The 17,866-nt window shown below is 37.5% G+C and overlaps 1 protein-coding gene across 3 annotated transcripts; it reads left to right on the top strand.

The window, feature by feature from the left end:
* The first annotated feature begins 1,255 nt into the window (after window positions 1-1,255).
* eif4h (eukaryotic translation initiation factor 4h) lies at window positions 1,256-17,482 on the top strand. 3 transcript variants are annotated; one of them, XM_051130272.1, is made up of 8 exons: window positions 1,256-1,414; window positions 6,253-6,440; window positions 6,749-6,813; window positions 7,456-7,549; window positions 11,432-11,521; window positions 12,469-12,627; window positions 15,322-15,437; window positions 16,553-17,482. In XM_051130272.1, exons 1-8 carry the CDS (start codon window positions 1,350-1,352, stop codon window positions 16,556-16,558), a joined length of 783 nt encoding a protein of 260 aa, XP_050986229.1. In that variant the 5' UTR covers window positions 1,256-1,349; the 3' UTR covers window positions 16,559-17,482. The 3 variants fall into 3 exon arrangements, with proteins under 3 accessions (XP_050986229.1, XP_050986231.1, XP_050986230.1); XM_051130274.1 differs by lacking the exon at window positions 11,432-11,521; XM_051130273.1 differs by lacking the exon at window positions 16,553-17,482 and having other exon boundaries at window positions 11,432-11,503; window positions 15,322-15,729.
* The last annotated feature ends 384 nt before the right edge of the window (window positions 17,483-17,866 follow it).

The following is a 17,866-nucleotide window of genomic DNA, read 5'->3' as shown; positions in this document are numbered from 1 at the left end:
ACTCCTGAAACATTGGTGTCTCATTTTAGTGCAGTCAATGTAATTTAAAAGAAGTTAATTAAATCTGTAAGTGGGGGTGGGTGTGTGTAAAAAAATCTGATGTAATCACCTTTGTAATCACTGGCATTTTTCAAAAGTAACTGTAATTTAATTACACTTTTTTTCTCAGTAACTGTAACTAATTACAATTACATTTATTTTGTAATTAAATTACGTAATTCCGTTACATGTAACTAGTTACTCCCCAACACTGGTGGGGACCGGCCTGCGGTCCCCACAATGTTAAACAATTATTAAAAATAGCAAATGATGTTTATCTGAAAGTGTAAAGATGCAAACATGTTTTCTGTAAGGGGTAGGTTTAGGGTTAGGGTTGGGTTAGGGGATAGACAATATCGTTTGGTCAGTATAAAAACTATAGAAGTCTATGGAAAGTCCCCACAATTCACAAAAACAAACGTGTGTGTGTGTGTGTGTGTGTTTCTCACAGCCACGTGAGGGCGCAAAACATCGCTTATATTATGAAAATTAATGTGCATCCTCCCACTAGACTAAATCTCAGAAATTGCTTGTTTAAAGTGCAGGCTGGTCTTTCCAGGTTCTTTTTTTCCCTCGTCCTTCCTCATGACCTGTTTTGTTAATAGACCTTTCTAAGATGACGGTCATAAATATTAGCGTTTTGTTCCGTTTAAATATAAAAGAATAATATAATAATAATTCATACAATCATTTATATTAATATTCGTTAATATTTGTCAAAATTATCTGGCCTTAAACGATTTTCTTAAAATGTTGGCACAGAAGTCTTTTTCTACATTGTTCATGGAACTTTTTTCTGAAACGTTTTAGTTGGAGTTTTTAAAACGTAATACATTATTTCACTCAATAACCTGAATGAGCAGCTGTGAATTCAATCGACTCGCATACACTTCACGTCGCTTCTGGTGCAAGAACAGAAAAAGGGCCACTGAATGAATCTTTTTGGTGAATTCATTTAAAAGATTCGAAACACTGAATCAAAAACACCACAGATGCGTTCCTCCGAAAGAATTAGCTGGTACTGTACTAACACATTAAATCGCATCCCGAGTCCACTCGCCGTTGCCCGATTTAAAAATCGTCCATTACTCACATAAAAAAATGTGTATTTGGAGACATACTCTTAGATGCATACACATACGACGTATTTTGATATTTTAGACCTATTTAAGCTAGCATGACTCAAACGTATTTTAGAAATCTCCAAATGGCACGTCTCAGGCACACCGAGGACAGCTAAACCTCGCAGCCGTATATTTTGGGGTCCTTCAGCGTTAGACTGCTGCTTTCTCTGGACAGCATCTTCGTCAATGGCGGATTACGATAACTACGATGACCGGGATCGGGCTTACGGGAGCTTCGGCGGGGGAAGAGGGTAAGAAAGCCCGCATGAGAGGAGCGGCGAAGCGTGCATCTGAGCGTGTATGACGAGAGGCAGCGGGTCTGTGCGTGTGACCGAGGGTTTGCGGGAGATCGAGCGGGTGTAGGCCACGCAGCAGCAGCGCGCTCCCGCTATGATGAATGGAGGCCGGGCACGAAACTCAGCCCACATGGGCTTCATATCTCACGGCCGACTCAGCATTTCACTGCAAGCAGACGTTATGTAAAACACTCCTGCTCGTTTATCTCTAATGAATATGGTTATTGGGGCCGTAATTAGTTTGAATTATCAGTGCGACGGCGTGTTGGCGTGTTTTAGCACGGTCTGCACTGGGCCTTGGACTCCCATCTATATTCCCGTGCTGTTTTTAAACCCGTTGCATTGCTGCTTCTAACTAGAGTTGTTCTCATTCCACAAAAATACCGTGGTACTTAAACCTTTTTGGACGTGCACGCACGGTAGTATTCTTTGAAGTAACTCGCGGGATCGTAGGAATGTCATGTACGTTGAGATGATCACGTCCATGTAAATGCATTTTTAGTTTCTGGTCACGCTGTTCTTGGATCGGCAGCATAAGTCCATATCCACTCTGATAAACGAAGTTTATTTTGTTTTCCCATCATCAGATCGGCCAGATGCTATGCACATGTTTCAGATGGCTTTATTTGCATACGTGCCTGCTGCCTTTCACAGACATGCGTGGCATTTATCAGTTATTGAATATAGAAACAGAAAGCAAATATTTATTTGATGCATGGAAACCTGGCGAATTTACATCTGTTTTGTTTTTTAGGCTTGTTGGACCATCCTGCATTATTGACAATGAGAAATTAGAAAAGCACGCACAAACTAACGTTCAAAAGTTTGGAATGAGAGTTTTGAAACAACTCTTATGTTCACCAATTTTGTGTTAACTTTAACAAAAATACAGTAGAAACAGTGTTATTGTGAAAATTTATTGCAGTTTTAAATTTGATTTATTGTAAACCATAAGTTGTTGCTATGATCAAAGCTGAATTTGTCAGCATCATTACTCTACTCTAGTCTTTGTCACATGATCTTTCAAAAATGTTTCTAATATGCTGATTTGCTGCTCAAGAAACATTTTTTATTATCAGTGTTGAAAACTTATTTTCAGGTTTCTTTGAGTGTTCAAAAGAACAGTGTTTAGCTGAAATAGAAAGCTTTTGTAATATTACAAATGTTTTACTGTCACTTTTGATCAGTTTAATGCATCCTTACTTAATAAAAGTATTTTTTTTTCCAAAAAGAGAAAATCTTACTGACCTCAAGCTTTTGAATGATAGTGTATACCGTTACAAAAGCATTTTTGCTGATTAGTATTTTCAGCAAAATCAGTGATGCACTGCTATTCAGAAGCCTGAGCTCTGCAATATGATTTTATAAGAAAGTTGTTTTATTCAGCAAGGATACATTAAATTGATCAAAAGTGACTTTAAAGACATTTATAATGTCATGTACGATGTCTTATAAGTAATGCTGTTCTTTTGAACTTTCTATTCAAGAAAGAATCCAAAAAAATGCGTATTGTGCATTCACTATTAATTGAAAAGTATATTGAGGTCTGGAACAGGGCAGGTTGGCAACTTCTGTTAATTAGCCAATTGTACAGCGAAATCAGATGATCTATATACAGTGTCGTAAGTATCATCTACGTATCAGTGTACCATGGTATTTCCGTCTGGTTGCTACCACCACAGTACTTAAAGGTTTTGATGTCTCATGGGTTTTTGTGGTTGGTGAATGTTTCTGTGCTGTAATTCTGAGCAGCCAGCAGCAGTCATGTATCATTTGCTGTGGACAGCACAGGTCGGAATACACCAGACATGCAGAGCCAAGGTGCAGCAGAGATGTCATGCTATACGCTGGTCTCAGGCCTCCATCTGACACCAGAGGAATGTCTGTAGTATGTCAGATCCCAGCAGAAGCTCAGATGTGTTGCATGGGATTTAATCTATTACAGACAGTGTTTGTGTAGCACTTTGGAGCTATTGCATTTCGCACGTTTAGTTACCAGCGATTAGACTAGTATGTGTGACAATATGACATTTGGTGATTTTTAAGAATATTGGCATCAGATGGTAAATGCCCAGTGTGTAGACTAACACAAGTGATATCTCACACTCATGCCAGTTTAGTTTCAGAGGCCTTGTGCATGCACGCAGATTTGATCTTAGAGTTTGCGTATGCTAAAACCCACACCATCATTCCTCGATGTACAAAAAGTGCTTGGTGCTACATCAGGGTCCAAGCAGAAAAACACATTTTTCTTTTTGTGGCAAAGAGTTGCAGTACTGCAAGTGTTGGGAAATCGAAGTGATTGTTGTTGCTTGGCATTCTCAAGTAAAGCATTTGGATATTGACTAGTGCTATTTTATATGCTAAAGACAATAATTGGGGGTGTTTACAAGCGGAGATTTTATAAATGAGGCCCCTGATCTTTCAATAATACCTTTTTGCTCTATTCAGCATTGATTACTTTATACTGGCCTTAGGTGTTGACTTAAATTCATTTGCGTTTGTCATTATAATTAGGAACAAAAAATTATATCCGGGTCAGAAATTAAAAGGGACTAAACAAAATAGTTTTTTTTTAGTATAGTTATAATATGGGATGAGAAGTGTGAGGAAATGTGTGTTGTTTTTCAGAATGGGCACAGTTACAAATCTGATATTGATTTTATACAACTTTTCAATAATCTAAGTTAATTTTGAGTTGTATGACACAATATTATGTTTTTGCTCTTTCACCAGTGAAAATGTTTTCAAACAAAAACGCAACTGAATCTGTGTTTTTGAATGATTTGGTCAAGTGAGTAATTCAGTAACTTGCTCATTAGAACATGACTTGCTGCCGTATTCTGGCTGTTTCAGTTTCATATTTAGTGGTTCGTTATATATTTTTCTCAACATTTTTTTTTTATTCAGTTGTAATTGCACTGTAAACCCTTTTTTTTTTTTTTTTTGTTTTTTTTAAATTTCCATGCAGCAATAGTGTACCTAAAACCACTTAAAATGCAGTTTATGTGCCACCTCTGTAATACAAAGATGATTTTTTTTTTATATATATATATATATTGATTTAATTTGATTAGCCTGTAATGTCTTATAATTGTAATAAAATTTGATTAAGATTTAATTTGATTAGCCTGTAATTCTTATAATTGTAAAACATTGATGCATGCATCTAATAAATAAAGGTTAGAAAAAAATGACACTTGAAGTAAAAATGTCACATCTTAATGGAAAAATAAATTTATCACTGATGTAAATGTCGTTGAAAATATATCATTGAAAAACATTTTGAACATTTTAAACACAGCATTTTACAATATGGTTCCATTAGTTAATGTTACTTAAAGGAGAAGTCCACTTCCAAAACAAAGGTTCACATATAATGTACTCACCCTCTTGTCATCCAAGATGTTTGTCTTTCTTTCTTCAGTCATAAAGAAATTGTTTTCTGAGGAAAACATTTCAGGATTCTTCTCCATATAATGGACTGATATGGTGCCCCGATTTTGAACTTCCAAAATGCAGTTTAAATGCGGCTTCAAACAATCCCAAATGTGTTTGTAAACAATCCCAGCCGAGGAAGAAGGGTCTTATCTAGAGAAACGATTGGTTATTTTTCATTAAAAAAAAAAAAATTTCAATTTAAATACTTTCAATCTTTCATTTAATCTCAAACGCTTGTCTAGTCTTTCTCTCCTTGAACTCTGTGTATTCTGGCTCAAGACAGTTTGGGTATATCAAAAAAAACTCCAATCGTATTTTCTCCCTCAACTTCAAAAAGCAAATCATCCTACATCGCTACAGAAGTACCGACACAGCCTTTGAAAAGTGAACATGCAAAGAACATCAATCACCCTTAACAAAAAAGCTATACAGGATGATTTTGAAGTCAAGGGACAACATGAGATGGGAGTTTTTCGAAATACCCTAACTTTCATGAACCGGAACAAAAACAGTTAAGGCAGAGTAAGTCAAGATGAGCGTTTGGTAGATAAGACCCTTCTTCCTCGGCTGGGATCGTTTGAAGCCGCATTTAAACTGCATTTTGGAAGCTCAAAATCGAGGCACCATATCAGTCCATTATATGGAGAAAAAGGCAGAAATGTTTTCTTCAAAAAACATAATTTCCTTACGACTGAAGAAAGACAGACATGAACATCTTGGATGACAAGGGGGTGAGTACATTATATGTGAATCTTTGTTTTGGAAGTGGATTTCTCCTTTAATCTGTTAACTAACACGAACAAACGATGAATGATACATTTATTACACTATTCATTAAATTTTGTTAATATTAGTTAATGAAAATATAATTGTTCATTCTTAGTTTAACTAGGTAACGAATAAACCTTATTGTAAAGTGTTACCAAAAACTCCTACTAATCAACCGCTGTTGGTCTCTGTATGTAAAAGAAATGTGTGTCTAAAGCAATGTTTTGTACCACAGATTAATGTGAGCTTGCTTAATATAGCACACGTCTGATTCAGACACTCATAAGGGAAAACGCATTGCATGTTAGGCCATCACTGCAGTTCATCCTAGACTCTCATGCCTATTCTTGTGCTTGTGAGTTTTTCGGGTTGTGTACGACGCAAAGCCATTCGGAAGTGTGAATGATTAGATGATGAGATGCATCATCGATGTGGTCGTGTTGGGCATTATTAGTCAGAGTGCGTCTTTTATTTGCAGTGTTTGAGTGCTGCTGGAATCGCATGTCTAGATCAATAATTGACCTGCGTGTGGTTATTTCTAGAAGGTGTAGCGCTGATCAGCTTGTTTGTTTTCCCGACTGCAGACCTCGAGGCGGCGGCGGCCCAGGCGGACCCCGAAAGCAGAAGGAACTTCCCACAGAGCCGCCCTACACGGCGTACGTCGGCAACCTGCCCTTCAACACAGTGCAAGGAGACATAGATGCCATTTTCAAAGACCTCAGCATCAGGAGCATTCGACTAGTTCGAGACAAAGAGACAGACAAGTTCAAAGGTAGGCTCATCTTTGAAACTCAATGCATGATTAATGAGAAACATTGTTTACTTATTATTCATACTGGGGTTTGGGAATCCCCTAAGTATTAAACTTTGAAGTGCAGACATGAATCAAACCTCAAAATGCGTGGCTAGTTTATCTTTCTGTTGCTCAACGGCTAGAGCATGGCTTGGGCAATACCAAGGTCATGGGTTTGATCCTCAGGGAGACATGCTGTTAAAATTTGATTTAATGTACTGACGGTCAATGTGAATAAAAGCATCTGCTAAATGATTAATAATCTTTTGTTTGCTTTCATGCTTCAGGTTTCTGTTATGTAGAGTTTGACGACTTGGAATCTCTAAAAGAGGCTTTGACATACGATGGTGCTGTAAGTCACTTAATTACACTTTATGAATTTTTTTTTTTTATAAGTTACGTGTTGTAATTTTAACTAGGCATACACAAGTGTTTGATTTTATAGCTGATAACAGTGAAATGTTAATAAAGCTTTATAAATGTAAAGCTTGACAGGTGTTTAATACTTTGTCACCTAAATACATTTTTACGCTACAGATCTAATTTCTTTTTTTTTTTTTTTTTTTTTTTTTTAAGAATACTTTTATTCAGCAAGGATGCATTAGAAGTGGCAGTAAGGATTTTAACATCGTTACAAAACTTCCAGAACTCTTTCAGAACATTCTATTCATCAAAACAGAAGTTCCACAAAAATATGAAGCATCACAACTGCGTTCAACATTAGTGATAAATGTTTCTTTTAGAACCAAATCAGCATATTAGATGTTTTCTGAAGGCCTGTGAGATGCTAAAGACTGAATAAATTACAATTTGAAATATTTAAATAGACATGTCATTTTAAATTATAATATTTCCAATTTCGTTTTTATTGTATTTTTAATCAAACAAGTGCAGCCTTTAAAAAAAAAAAGAGACTTTAAAAATGAACACGCTTGTGAACAGTAGTGTACCGTCTGATATATTGCATGTTCTTAAGTATGAAGTTGTTCCACAGCTGCTAGGGGACCGATCTTTGAGGGTGGATATCGCTGAGGGCCGAAGGCAAGAACGTGGCGGCGGAGGCTTTGGCTTCCGGAAAGACGACAGAGGTACTGTGTGTGTCGAAATATATCAAAATATGTCTTTTTATGTTATGTTTCTATTAGTGCTGTATGCTCACATTTTGGTTTGTTTGTCTGTTGTTATTTTTTGCTTGCGTTGTGGTCTTTTCATTCTCTGAAATGAGCACTGCTAGGATGGGCGGTCTGATTGTATTTCCATTATAATTAACCAGTAGAGATCGTTACCCTGTGCATATCAACTTTTCTAGAGAAATACATATGCAGGGGTGTAAAATTCAGGGGGGGACGTGTCCCTACCAATATCCAGCGACTGCCAAACTGTCCCTAGCAGTAATTTGATCAAACGGTTAAATATGTGTATGTTTTTGTAATTTCGGACACATCTGAAACGTCACACCATTGGTATTACCTAAGAAGTTAAAGTAAATGCATTAGAAAACTGTGCGCTTTCAAGGACGTGCATTTAATACATGGGTTTATGTCCCCACCAATGTCAAAAGCAAACCTACGCCTTTGTATTTTTTTTTTTTTTTTATTTATTTAAATCTAAGTTCTTGTAGATTAGCATTTATAGTTTACTGAAGTTTTTGGCTCATATTAACATTACACTGCTGGAAGTAATTACTTGCGTTTAATAGAGTCGGATGGTCAATTAAATTCATTCAGTTATAGACTTGTGGTTAGAGGTGTGGATTTGAATCTTCTTTTTTTTCTTTCTTTCTTTTTTTTTTTTTCTTTTTTTTTTTAATTCAATAAAAAAAGGCAGATTTGATCTTCAGGTGAAAACAACAGACTCCTCTCTAATTGTTTAGTCCACTTAAACCTGCCCGGCCACAATCAACTGCTACTCGCATTTACACTTCAGTTTCATTGCAACTTTAAATGTTCACGATTGCTAAGGAACTTCAGTTCATTTGATGGTGTGTATGTCGTATATTTTACAATGTACGTGGCTCCTTATCAGATTTTTCAAGTTATAATGTCCTGTTTTGAGGTGGTGGTTGTTTGTTCAAGCTGTTATCAACAAGCTGTTATTAATTAATGTAATTTTGTTTTATTTTAGAGATTACATGATTCAGTAACTTATTTATAAAGCATTTAATTTAGTGGATTACTCCAAACGTCACAATACCATATTTCTTTAATATGAACGGGTACACACAGATGGTCCGCACACTTGACCAAAATAAGAAAATGCACTGTGTAAATAAGTTCAGAGCTTGCATTTGTGTACCAACATGGTTGAGAGCTGTTAATGCACAATTGCAATTTTAGATCGACAAACTGTAATGCTGTATAAGATTTCTATTCAAACTGAAAGCGTAAATTGAGGCTATCTGCTGCCCTTTTTTAAAGTGTGATATGACTGTGACATTTCATTCACTGACGTTCTTAAAAAAGCTTGCTAATTTTAAGTTTGAAAATGATAAATTCATATTAAAAAGTTAATATTTGCATTTTATCTTTAAAGTTTACTATAAAATTGTATTTTTATTTAATTCTTCCTTTTTATTTTAACTCTTTCCCTGCCAGTGTTTTTTTTTTTTATTTATTTTTTTTTTTTTTTTAAAGTTGCCATTCACCGCCAGCATTTTTGGTGATTTTCTCCTAAATTTTACGGCCCTCAGAATATTTTCTGCTATGAATATACAAACATTATGTATCAAAATAAAGATCCTAGCCTCTGATTTTAAACAACAACAACAACAACAACAAAAAAAATAATTCTATCTTCATGTTTTATCATCACTTGAATGCAGATAGGTTGCATCAGAAATGCAACATTTTGGACAAAAAACAGAAAAATGCATTTTTATCAAAGCAGTATTCGTGTTCTTTCACTTGTAAATAATTATAAGAATTGATATACATTTATAGATAACGCACACACATATACAAACATGCATACATATACACATCCAAGTTGACGGATTATCGGTTTATCTACAGCACAACTATAAGTTTGTGTCTATAAAGGCATCTCCCTCACTGACTACTTCATCCTGATCAGATTCAAAATGGTTAAAACATGAGTGATCAGAGTTCGAGGGCTCAACGCTAAGGATTTTTTCTACTGGACCGGTCGGGCTGGTGCTTAAAATTTTTACTTGCCCGGTCAAAATTTTCACTGGCCCTACCACAAAAACATTAAATAGTTGCTGGTATCATTGTTTTTGACTTATGTTATCTTTTATTTTAATAAATAAGCTTATATGACACCAAAAGTTTACATGCCAAATAAAAGTGTACAATTCTCGATTCCAATTTTGATACCACACCTAAACCTACTAGCCTAACTAAAGTCCAAACATTGTTCAAAATGTTTTTAATTATTATTTTTTTCATTAAAAATGAAAAGATGCTTTATGGAAAAACAGCAGACAGACTAAATAAGGCAAACTCAGTCTTTGCCAGCAGGTGGCGCTTATGGAATAAGAGTGATACTACGTTTCTATGGTTACCGCTGTAAACAAAGCAACTCAGTGCTTATGAAGGCTTTAAATACATAATACATGGACAAATGAAAAGAAAACGCCATGTAAACTTTTCTTAAAACAGTCAGTTCCCCTCACAGATACATTCAATATTTCCAATATTTTGCGCATTTTGCACCATGATCTTGGTCTGTCTGCTACAGTATTTTTTTCTCTTTGCGTTCATCTTTAGGTTTTACTGTAAAGTTAAAAAAACACATGAAAATGATAAACTTTCGTGACGACGTGGCAGTGGCCCGATCAGGCCAGTGACATATTTGTCAACTGTCCTGAGTGTCTTTTAAGCTGGCCCCGGGCCATCGGGCACTCCTTATTGTCAAGCCCTGCCATTGATGCCAATCATCTTGAATTCGCACCCGAAGTCCTGTAACTCATTCGGGAAATACGCCAGGGCGTTCTCTATAGTAATACACACAGAACGCGGATTGCTGTAAAAACTTGTCAATGGCGGGGAAGCGTTGTCTCTTAATTGACGAGATATCTTGTCAATGACGGGGAAAGAGTTAAAATGTAATGGTATTAGCGCACTTTATTTTATATATCACTATTTTAATTCTTTATAGTTTAATTTACTGGGTCACACTATGTCCTGTGTGAGGACCAAGTAAAATATCCAGGTGCTCTTATGAGAACCAGGCTAAAAAAGTAATGTGCACCCCGAATATAAACCACTTTTGTCAAATTTATTTGTGATGTGCCATAACCAAGATTTTGCTCCTACTGCAGTGCCAACCCCTAAGCAATGCTCAGTATTAGTTTGTGCTCTTTGTGAACTTTGTGCCTCTTTTTCTGAACTGTTCTGCTTGGTGATATTGCATATAGCTACAAACATGTAATTCACTGCTCATACTACACAACCCGAGCACTTCTTAAAGTGATGGTTCACACAAAAATGAAATTTCAGTAATTTATTCACACACAAGTTGTATGAGTTTGTTTCGTCTACTGAACACAAAAGATATTTTGGTAGAATATGGGTAATCTAAAAATTTCTGGTCCTCACTGACGTCAGTAGTATTTTTATATACTGTGGAGGTCAGTGGGGACAGTCAGAGAAACTGAGTGAGGGTGAGTAAATAATGATACAGTTTTCATTTTAAGGTGAACGATCCCTTTAAGTCAGGCTTCTCACAGTCATTGTTCATATACATGCTTCATCTTCAGATATTTTTGTACTTCTCTGTTTTTTCATCTCTCAGTAGAAAACCCTTTCTAGCTCCTCTTCCTTCCCCTCTAACAAATGGAGTGCTTTTCTATAGGCTAAACTTCCCTGTCCAGCTGGTGTCTTCCTGTAAGCGCTGTTGGCAGATGATCTGATCGGTTCAGTTGAGCCGTTATGTGGGTGGGCCTCTCTTTCACCCTGATCTCAGCTTTGAATTGTTGCCCGTATTAAACAGCCCCCTGTCCCTTTCAGGCCGTGGTGGCTCACGTGGGGCCAGAGGAGGGGGACGTGACTCCAGAGACGACTACGACCACTCTGGAGGAGGTGCGACGTCTGAATTGGGCAAGAACTCGAATCCTTGGGGTGTTAAAACTAGATAATCGGCTCTGGTTCACATCTGTGGTGTGAGATTTCCACAGACAATTCAGATTGTTCCTCATTTTGTAAAAATGAACACAAAACCTGATTGCAATAAATATACTCAATAAAAGCTTAAGCAGTAGGGCACAATGAAAATGAAAGGTTTTAGGACAAGAATTTTGTCAATTCATTGTTTTGTTCAATTCTTTTTTTTTTTTTTTTTAATTACAGTTATGCACTGTAATATTATGATGCTGTAATGAAAATCATTGCGTTATCACATTAATTTTATTAATAATAATGGTAATAATGTTAATAAAATCAGCATACATTCAAAATGACAAATATTCCCATCATGCGTGCCTAAAATAAGTTGTTTTTTCCATATTATGGTGGTAAGCAAATGATGTATTTTCATTAATGATGTCAGTGCAAAAATCTGGACTGTAATAAATAGGCTTTTTATTTGATTTTGTGGTGAAACAACATTTTTGTGACATTCACCCTGTTAAATGTATATGTTTTTCTCAGTCACTTTTACAAACTGAGGAAGTAGTCAAAATAGCCTTGTTAAAAATAACCCAGCATATTCTATTAAAACGGAGTCGCGGGGATCTTGTGTTGTATATTTATGTTTTGGCTTTTTCATGTTTAAGTTAATTTTTGAACATTGATCTCTCAGGGACTCTCCGTCATCTCATTGCCATCAGTCATGTTGTCAGTGGAGTCTCCCTGCTGGTCTGCAGCCTGAATTTTGCCCAAATTGAAGTTGCCTATAAATACTGATCTGGGATCAGACTTTTTCATTACAAGTCTTATCCACTATGACACATTGCCCAGAGCCAATCCCGGATCAGTATTTTGGTACAACTTTGCAGTGGAGCGGGAGAATGATGGACCAGTTACTCACACACTTCCTTTTTCCACAGGATATAGAGATGATGACTTCATGGGGGGAAGGAGTCGAGGAGGCGGTCGCCCTGGTGACAGAAGGGGGGGTGGAGGTGGAGGCGGAGGCGGAGGCATGGGACGCTACAGAGATGGACCTCCTCGCGGTGGCCCGACAGACTTCAGAGAACCCTCTGATGGTGTCACAAATTTATTCATTCAGATTCCTTTTATGTGATTTAAAGTCAATGTGAAATCAAAACGCACCCCGTTTACTCTAAATAATATTTCTGCTCAACCCAATATAGGCGACTAAATATCTAATGTTAGCCATTGACTACAAAACTGGTAGGTTTCACTCGCCAGGGTTTGAGTACTTTCGTTTTTACGCATATGCGAGGGTTCGCATAAAGTTCGCGTGATGCTGATTTTGTCACCAGTGTGGTATGTGTGTACTGTATGCACACCACCCGCTTTTTGTAACCATGCATACTTTGTACACGCACTTTGAATTAACGCACATTAACTTAGTTTTGGAGTAATTGGTTGTTCCATAAGGTGGCAACACTGGCCTGGGCGGTTGTTTCACAAAATAGCAGAGACTGCAACAACAGATGGTCGCACTGACAAGTGCTTGTGCATTATGAGACAGTTGCAACTTTGGTTTAAAAGAGTAAAAACATGTGATGCGATCTGGGAAATCCTGTCAGATGTCACACTGGGACGTTTTCAGGAAATTAAAAAAATAGGTCAAATGTCATTATTTTTATATATGTAACGTAAACTACAAGGTAGACTTTACTATTTGTGCTATCTAAACATACAAGGGGTGATCAAAAAGACTATGTCCATGATAAACAATTAAAAACTGTCCTCTTCAGAGTAACATTAGTCTGTGTAATGATGCAGTATAGTGCTCCTGACCTGACAGACAGCTTTCGTTATACCCACAAATTGAAAGTAAAAGCCATCTCACTTTAAACCTGTTTTTCTCAAAATTCCATTCCTGAAAATCATAGCTATCAGCTGACTTAAGCCATAAAGTTTGTTACATTCAACCTGTGGACACAACCTAAAAAAGTTAAACTTCCACCATGTGTTGGGTTTTCCTAGATCGTATCACATTTTTATTGGTCATAACTTCTACAGAAAAGTAGAGCAGACACTGGACAGAGATGAAGCTTTCTAGAGTGCATGTGTCGATCACCTGCATTTGTGCACGCTGTCAAATTGAATATACTTTGAAAGGCATCTTTATGCATACGCTAGTGTACGCATACAAAAATGAAGTATGCTTTGGATTTTAGAAGCTAAGAGTAAGCTCAGCACAAATGTATTTTCATTCACCTGCACTTGAACACTTTGACCCGGCACTTAAAAGATTTACTGTCATTACAGAGTCTTACTTACCTGTCAAGTGACTGAGTTTTTTCAGAATTTGGTCTATAAGAACAAGCAGAAGCCACTGGCATCCAGTTTTTTTTTGTAGTGGGCAGAGCTGATGCTGAAACTTCAGTCTCATTGGCTAATGCTCACCATTTTCTGTCCAAGTTTTGATTTCAGCAAATCAATTAGAGTGATCACTGATTATGTAATTAATTATTTATGATCACTGCAGCTTATCAGAGCTTGGCTTGTTTTATATAGTATAGTTTTATATAGTATAGTATACTGCGAATTTAACTTTGTAATATTGCATAAAACATTTGCGAACAAGCACCGTTTCCATCCAGTGAGTCAAAGAGAACAAATTTGTCACTTCCTGATAAACTGGAACTAAATCACTAAGAAAAGTAGGAGCAGCCACTGAAGTTGGTAACTGTCATATCTTATACTTTGCTTGCGCCTCAGGGCGAGCAGATAAAACAAAATAAATGCGCTCATTGCTTTCGGAAGTGGATGCCTGCTATTTGAGAATGCAGTCGTATAAGACGGTTCTGGGAGGCAATTATACAGGAATACTTTGACACAATTTGCTTGAACATTTCAGAGTGACCATAACAATATTTCAGATGCTGTGGAACAAGATCGGTCCGCTGGTTAGTCAGGTTTTGCCGTTCCATATCGCAAAGTCACATGACTTTTTTGATGCGCATAGAGGAATTTATTCTGCAAATGCGCTTCCACCTTCCATTATTCGCATTAAGCCTTTTTCACACAAGTCAAAAAGCACCTCAAGCGAGTGTAGTTTTTTTTTTTTTTTTTTTTTTTTGGGTGATGGAAACATCGCTTGTGACCGTGGACCACAAAACCAGTCATAAGGGCCTTTTTTTTTTAAACTGAGCTTTATACATCATCTGAAAGCTGAATAAATAAGCTTTCCATTTATGTATGGTTAGGATAGCACAACATTTGGCAGAGAAACAGCCACTTAAAAATCTGGAATCTGAGGGTGCAAAAAAGTCAAAATATTGAGAAAATCACCTTCAAAGTTGTCCACTGTTCTTATATATATGTATATGTATGTGTATGTGTGTGTGTGTATATGTATATGTGTATATATATATATATATATATATATATATATATATATATATATATATATATATATATATACATACATATACATATACATATACATACACACACACACACATATATATATATATTTTTTTTTTTTTTTTTAAGAGTATTTTATAGCTCACCAGAGGCTCAAATAAATATGGCCTGATTCCTTGGACAAAATTTTCATCCTTTCCAAAAATTACTTTGTCAGATTTGTTGATGGGCCAGTTTCTTGCTCCAGTCAATTTTTAATTGATCCACTCAACTTTTCTTTTAAAAGTAAAATGGGTTGCCAATACCATTTCACATCGACTTCAAATTCTCTTTTTGACACCTGCATAAGTTATACCAAAACACCTAATGTCTCTGTTTTTCTTTTTGTCCTGCAGAGGAAAGAGCGCAGAGACCAAGGCTACAGCTGAAGCCACGTACGGTGGCAGCTCCCCTTAACCAAGTGGCCAACCCCAACTCGGCCATCTTTGGGGGTGCCAAACCCAGGGAGGAGGTAATTCCCAAAGACAAACACTAAGAGACTGCAGCCTCCCTCTACGCTCCAGAAGGAAGGGAGGGAGGAGGGGAGGAGGAGAGAAGGATGGGGAGGGATATTCGGGGAGGGAAGGGCGAGGTGCGGGGACGACAAACGACGACGAAAAAAAAAACGTATCATGCCAACGGGAATGCGATAAGGCCTCTGTCATCATTCCTACCTGTTAGAGATGAACGGAGTCCCTACGAATTCAGATCGCGCAACTATATATTTATTCAACGGAGAAAAAAAAAAAAAAAGACCACGCCCACATCGATCGATCGTCATGACACCTGCACACACCAACGAGCAGCTCGTGAATGCATGGCAAAACTGTTTAACAATGGTTTTATGTCCACCTTTGCTTCCCTGTAATTAGTGCCTGCTCTGTACTGTAGTTTTCGTCAGGGGAAAGTTCTTTCACATCCTTGGTGAGATCCGAAAGGTTTTTTTTTTTTAATTTTTGGGAGTTGCTCTCTTAAATGGAATTGAAACTGATTTTAAATGTTTTTGTTTTATAGCTGTAGACTAAACTACACACGTCAAGCCCTTTTATCGTGCGAAAATTGATGACACTGATTTGGTTTGTGCGCTTTTCTTGCAGGGCAGCTAGCTAACGTTTCCACATTCATAATAGCGTTCGCAAAAAGCAGTATTGAACTACCATCGTTTTGTATTTTGTTCTTCGGATTTTTGATGGACTGCACCTATGAAGATAATTTTTTTTCCTCCTCTCTCTTTGGTGTGATTTTCAACGACGGCACGAGCTCCCTTCACGATTTCAGCCGATTCACATACGCAAACCTTTCGAACGCACGCTGGATTGTACATGTGGTGCTTGTCCTCTCCCTAGTCCTCACGGTGTGTGTAAATTGGCGTGTCAAAGCACAACGTAGTCCAGCTGTACAGTCAGTGTCCGGTTTCGGAGCCGTGCATCTTAGTAGCTCTACACGAGGCGCAATTTCTTCCCGTTTGTGTTACATTGATTCTAATATTGCTTTGTCAGAATGTTCATGTGCAAATTTCACCTACGTCTCCTACGACGGACCCTGTGTAACCATTTTGTTCTTGTTTTATGTTTCCGTTCTCTAAAGAATTAATATCTGTGTCAGTGTGGCTGCATTATTCCGGAAGGCTATACTGGATTCTACTGGCTTTGATCACCATAAAATCTTTCAAAGACTTCAGTGACGCGCAGGCAGAGGCACGAGGTGCTGGTCTCCTCTCGAATCCGAACGAGCCCTCATCCGATTGGCTTAAAAAGCAGGTGGAGGTGGGGGCTTTAGAAAGGGGTGGGGCACAGTCTTATCTCCGCCTCTGCCTGTCCTCGCTGGCTCCTCCCACCACACGCCTCAAAGATCCAAAACTTGGAGGACAGCATCTTCCAGGTCGATTGTGTTTATGGACTTCAACATCTCTCCCCCTTCCCAAAGTATCTTTGTGTTTTTGAATTTGCAGACGCGCGGACGTAATTGCCGCCGTGTCCTTTTTATATTTTGCTCTTTAAATTTCTTTACTGTATTTGAGGATTAAAAACGTTGAGCTTGATTCTTAATTAAACCATTTCAAAGTGAAGAGCTCTTTTTGAATTCTTGCCTCGTCTTTACGAAAGATTTTCCCCACCTGACCAAATCCTGGCTCATCCAGAGCTTTCGGGAACAATGTGCCACATGTTTCATTCATTTAGAAGAGTATGCATGATAGGTTCGGTTGGTGACGCGAGGGTCTGCGGTCTACGGCGACGTCCACAGCTTGACGGCAATGTATTTCTTTCCAGACCAGAAACAAAAAAAAATAGTAGAAACTATGAACCATAACACCATCAGTACTGCCTTTCCATGTGAAGCTTATTGAACAAAAACGAACTGCTCGCACATTTCCAGACACGCCAGTGACGCCAGGCGCTGTAGTTTCATCTCCTAGTGGATCGAGTCTAGAGTCCTCATGGAAAATCCATGTCGCATCCCTTCTCTCCGCATTTTACTGGATATAAATGAGGAAGTTCAACATTTTATTTTTTTTTTCTTACTGTATAATAGAGGTCGGCTGTTTTTATTCTTTTGTTTTTCTTTTCATTTTCCTACACTGTTTATGGCAATAAATTGTATCATCTTACAGTGTTTGAAATGAATGTGTTGACATAGGATGATTGATTCTGTGTCCTGTGAAGCTATATGATGTTTGAGTCACCTGAAGGACAAAACGAAGTTATTTTACCAAAATTCAACCTGGCGGTTGGTTGGAATTGTGTCGTAAGCTTCAAGAGCAAGGTAACAAGACTTTGTGTCTCAAGTTCTCTGTCCGTTGGGTTAACAATGGTCTATACACTGAGTCAAACACAGGAGGTCTTTATTCTTAACATGGGAGACACGTAATGAGTGATTGTTTTGCATATGTAAAGAATAAAA

This window comes from Labeo rohita, chromosome 15, assembly GCF_022985175.1.
Source record: "Labeo rohita strain BAU-BD-2019 chromosome 15, IGBB_LRoh.1.0, whole genome shotgun sequence".
NCBI classification, from domain to species: Eukaryota; Metazoa; Chordata; class Actinopteri; order Cypriniformes; family Cyprinidae; genus Labeo; species Labeo rohita.
The sequence above is the reverse complement of the archived record's forward strand: the minus strand, read 5'-3'. Positions and strand labels throughout refer to the sequence as shown.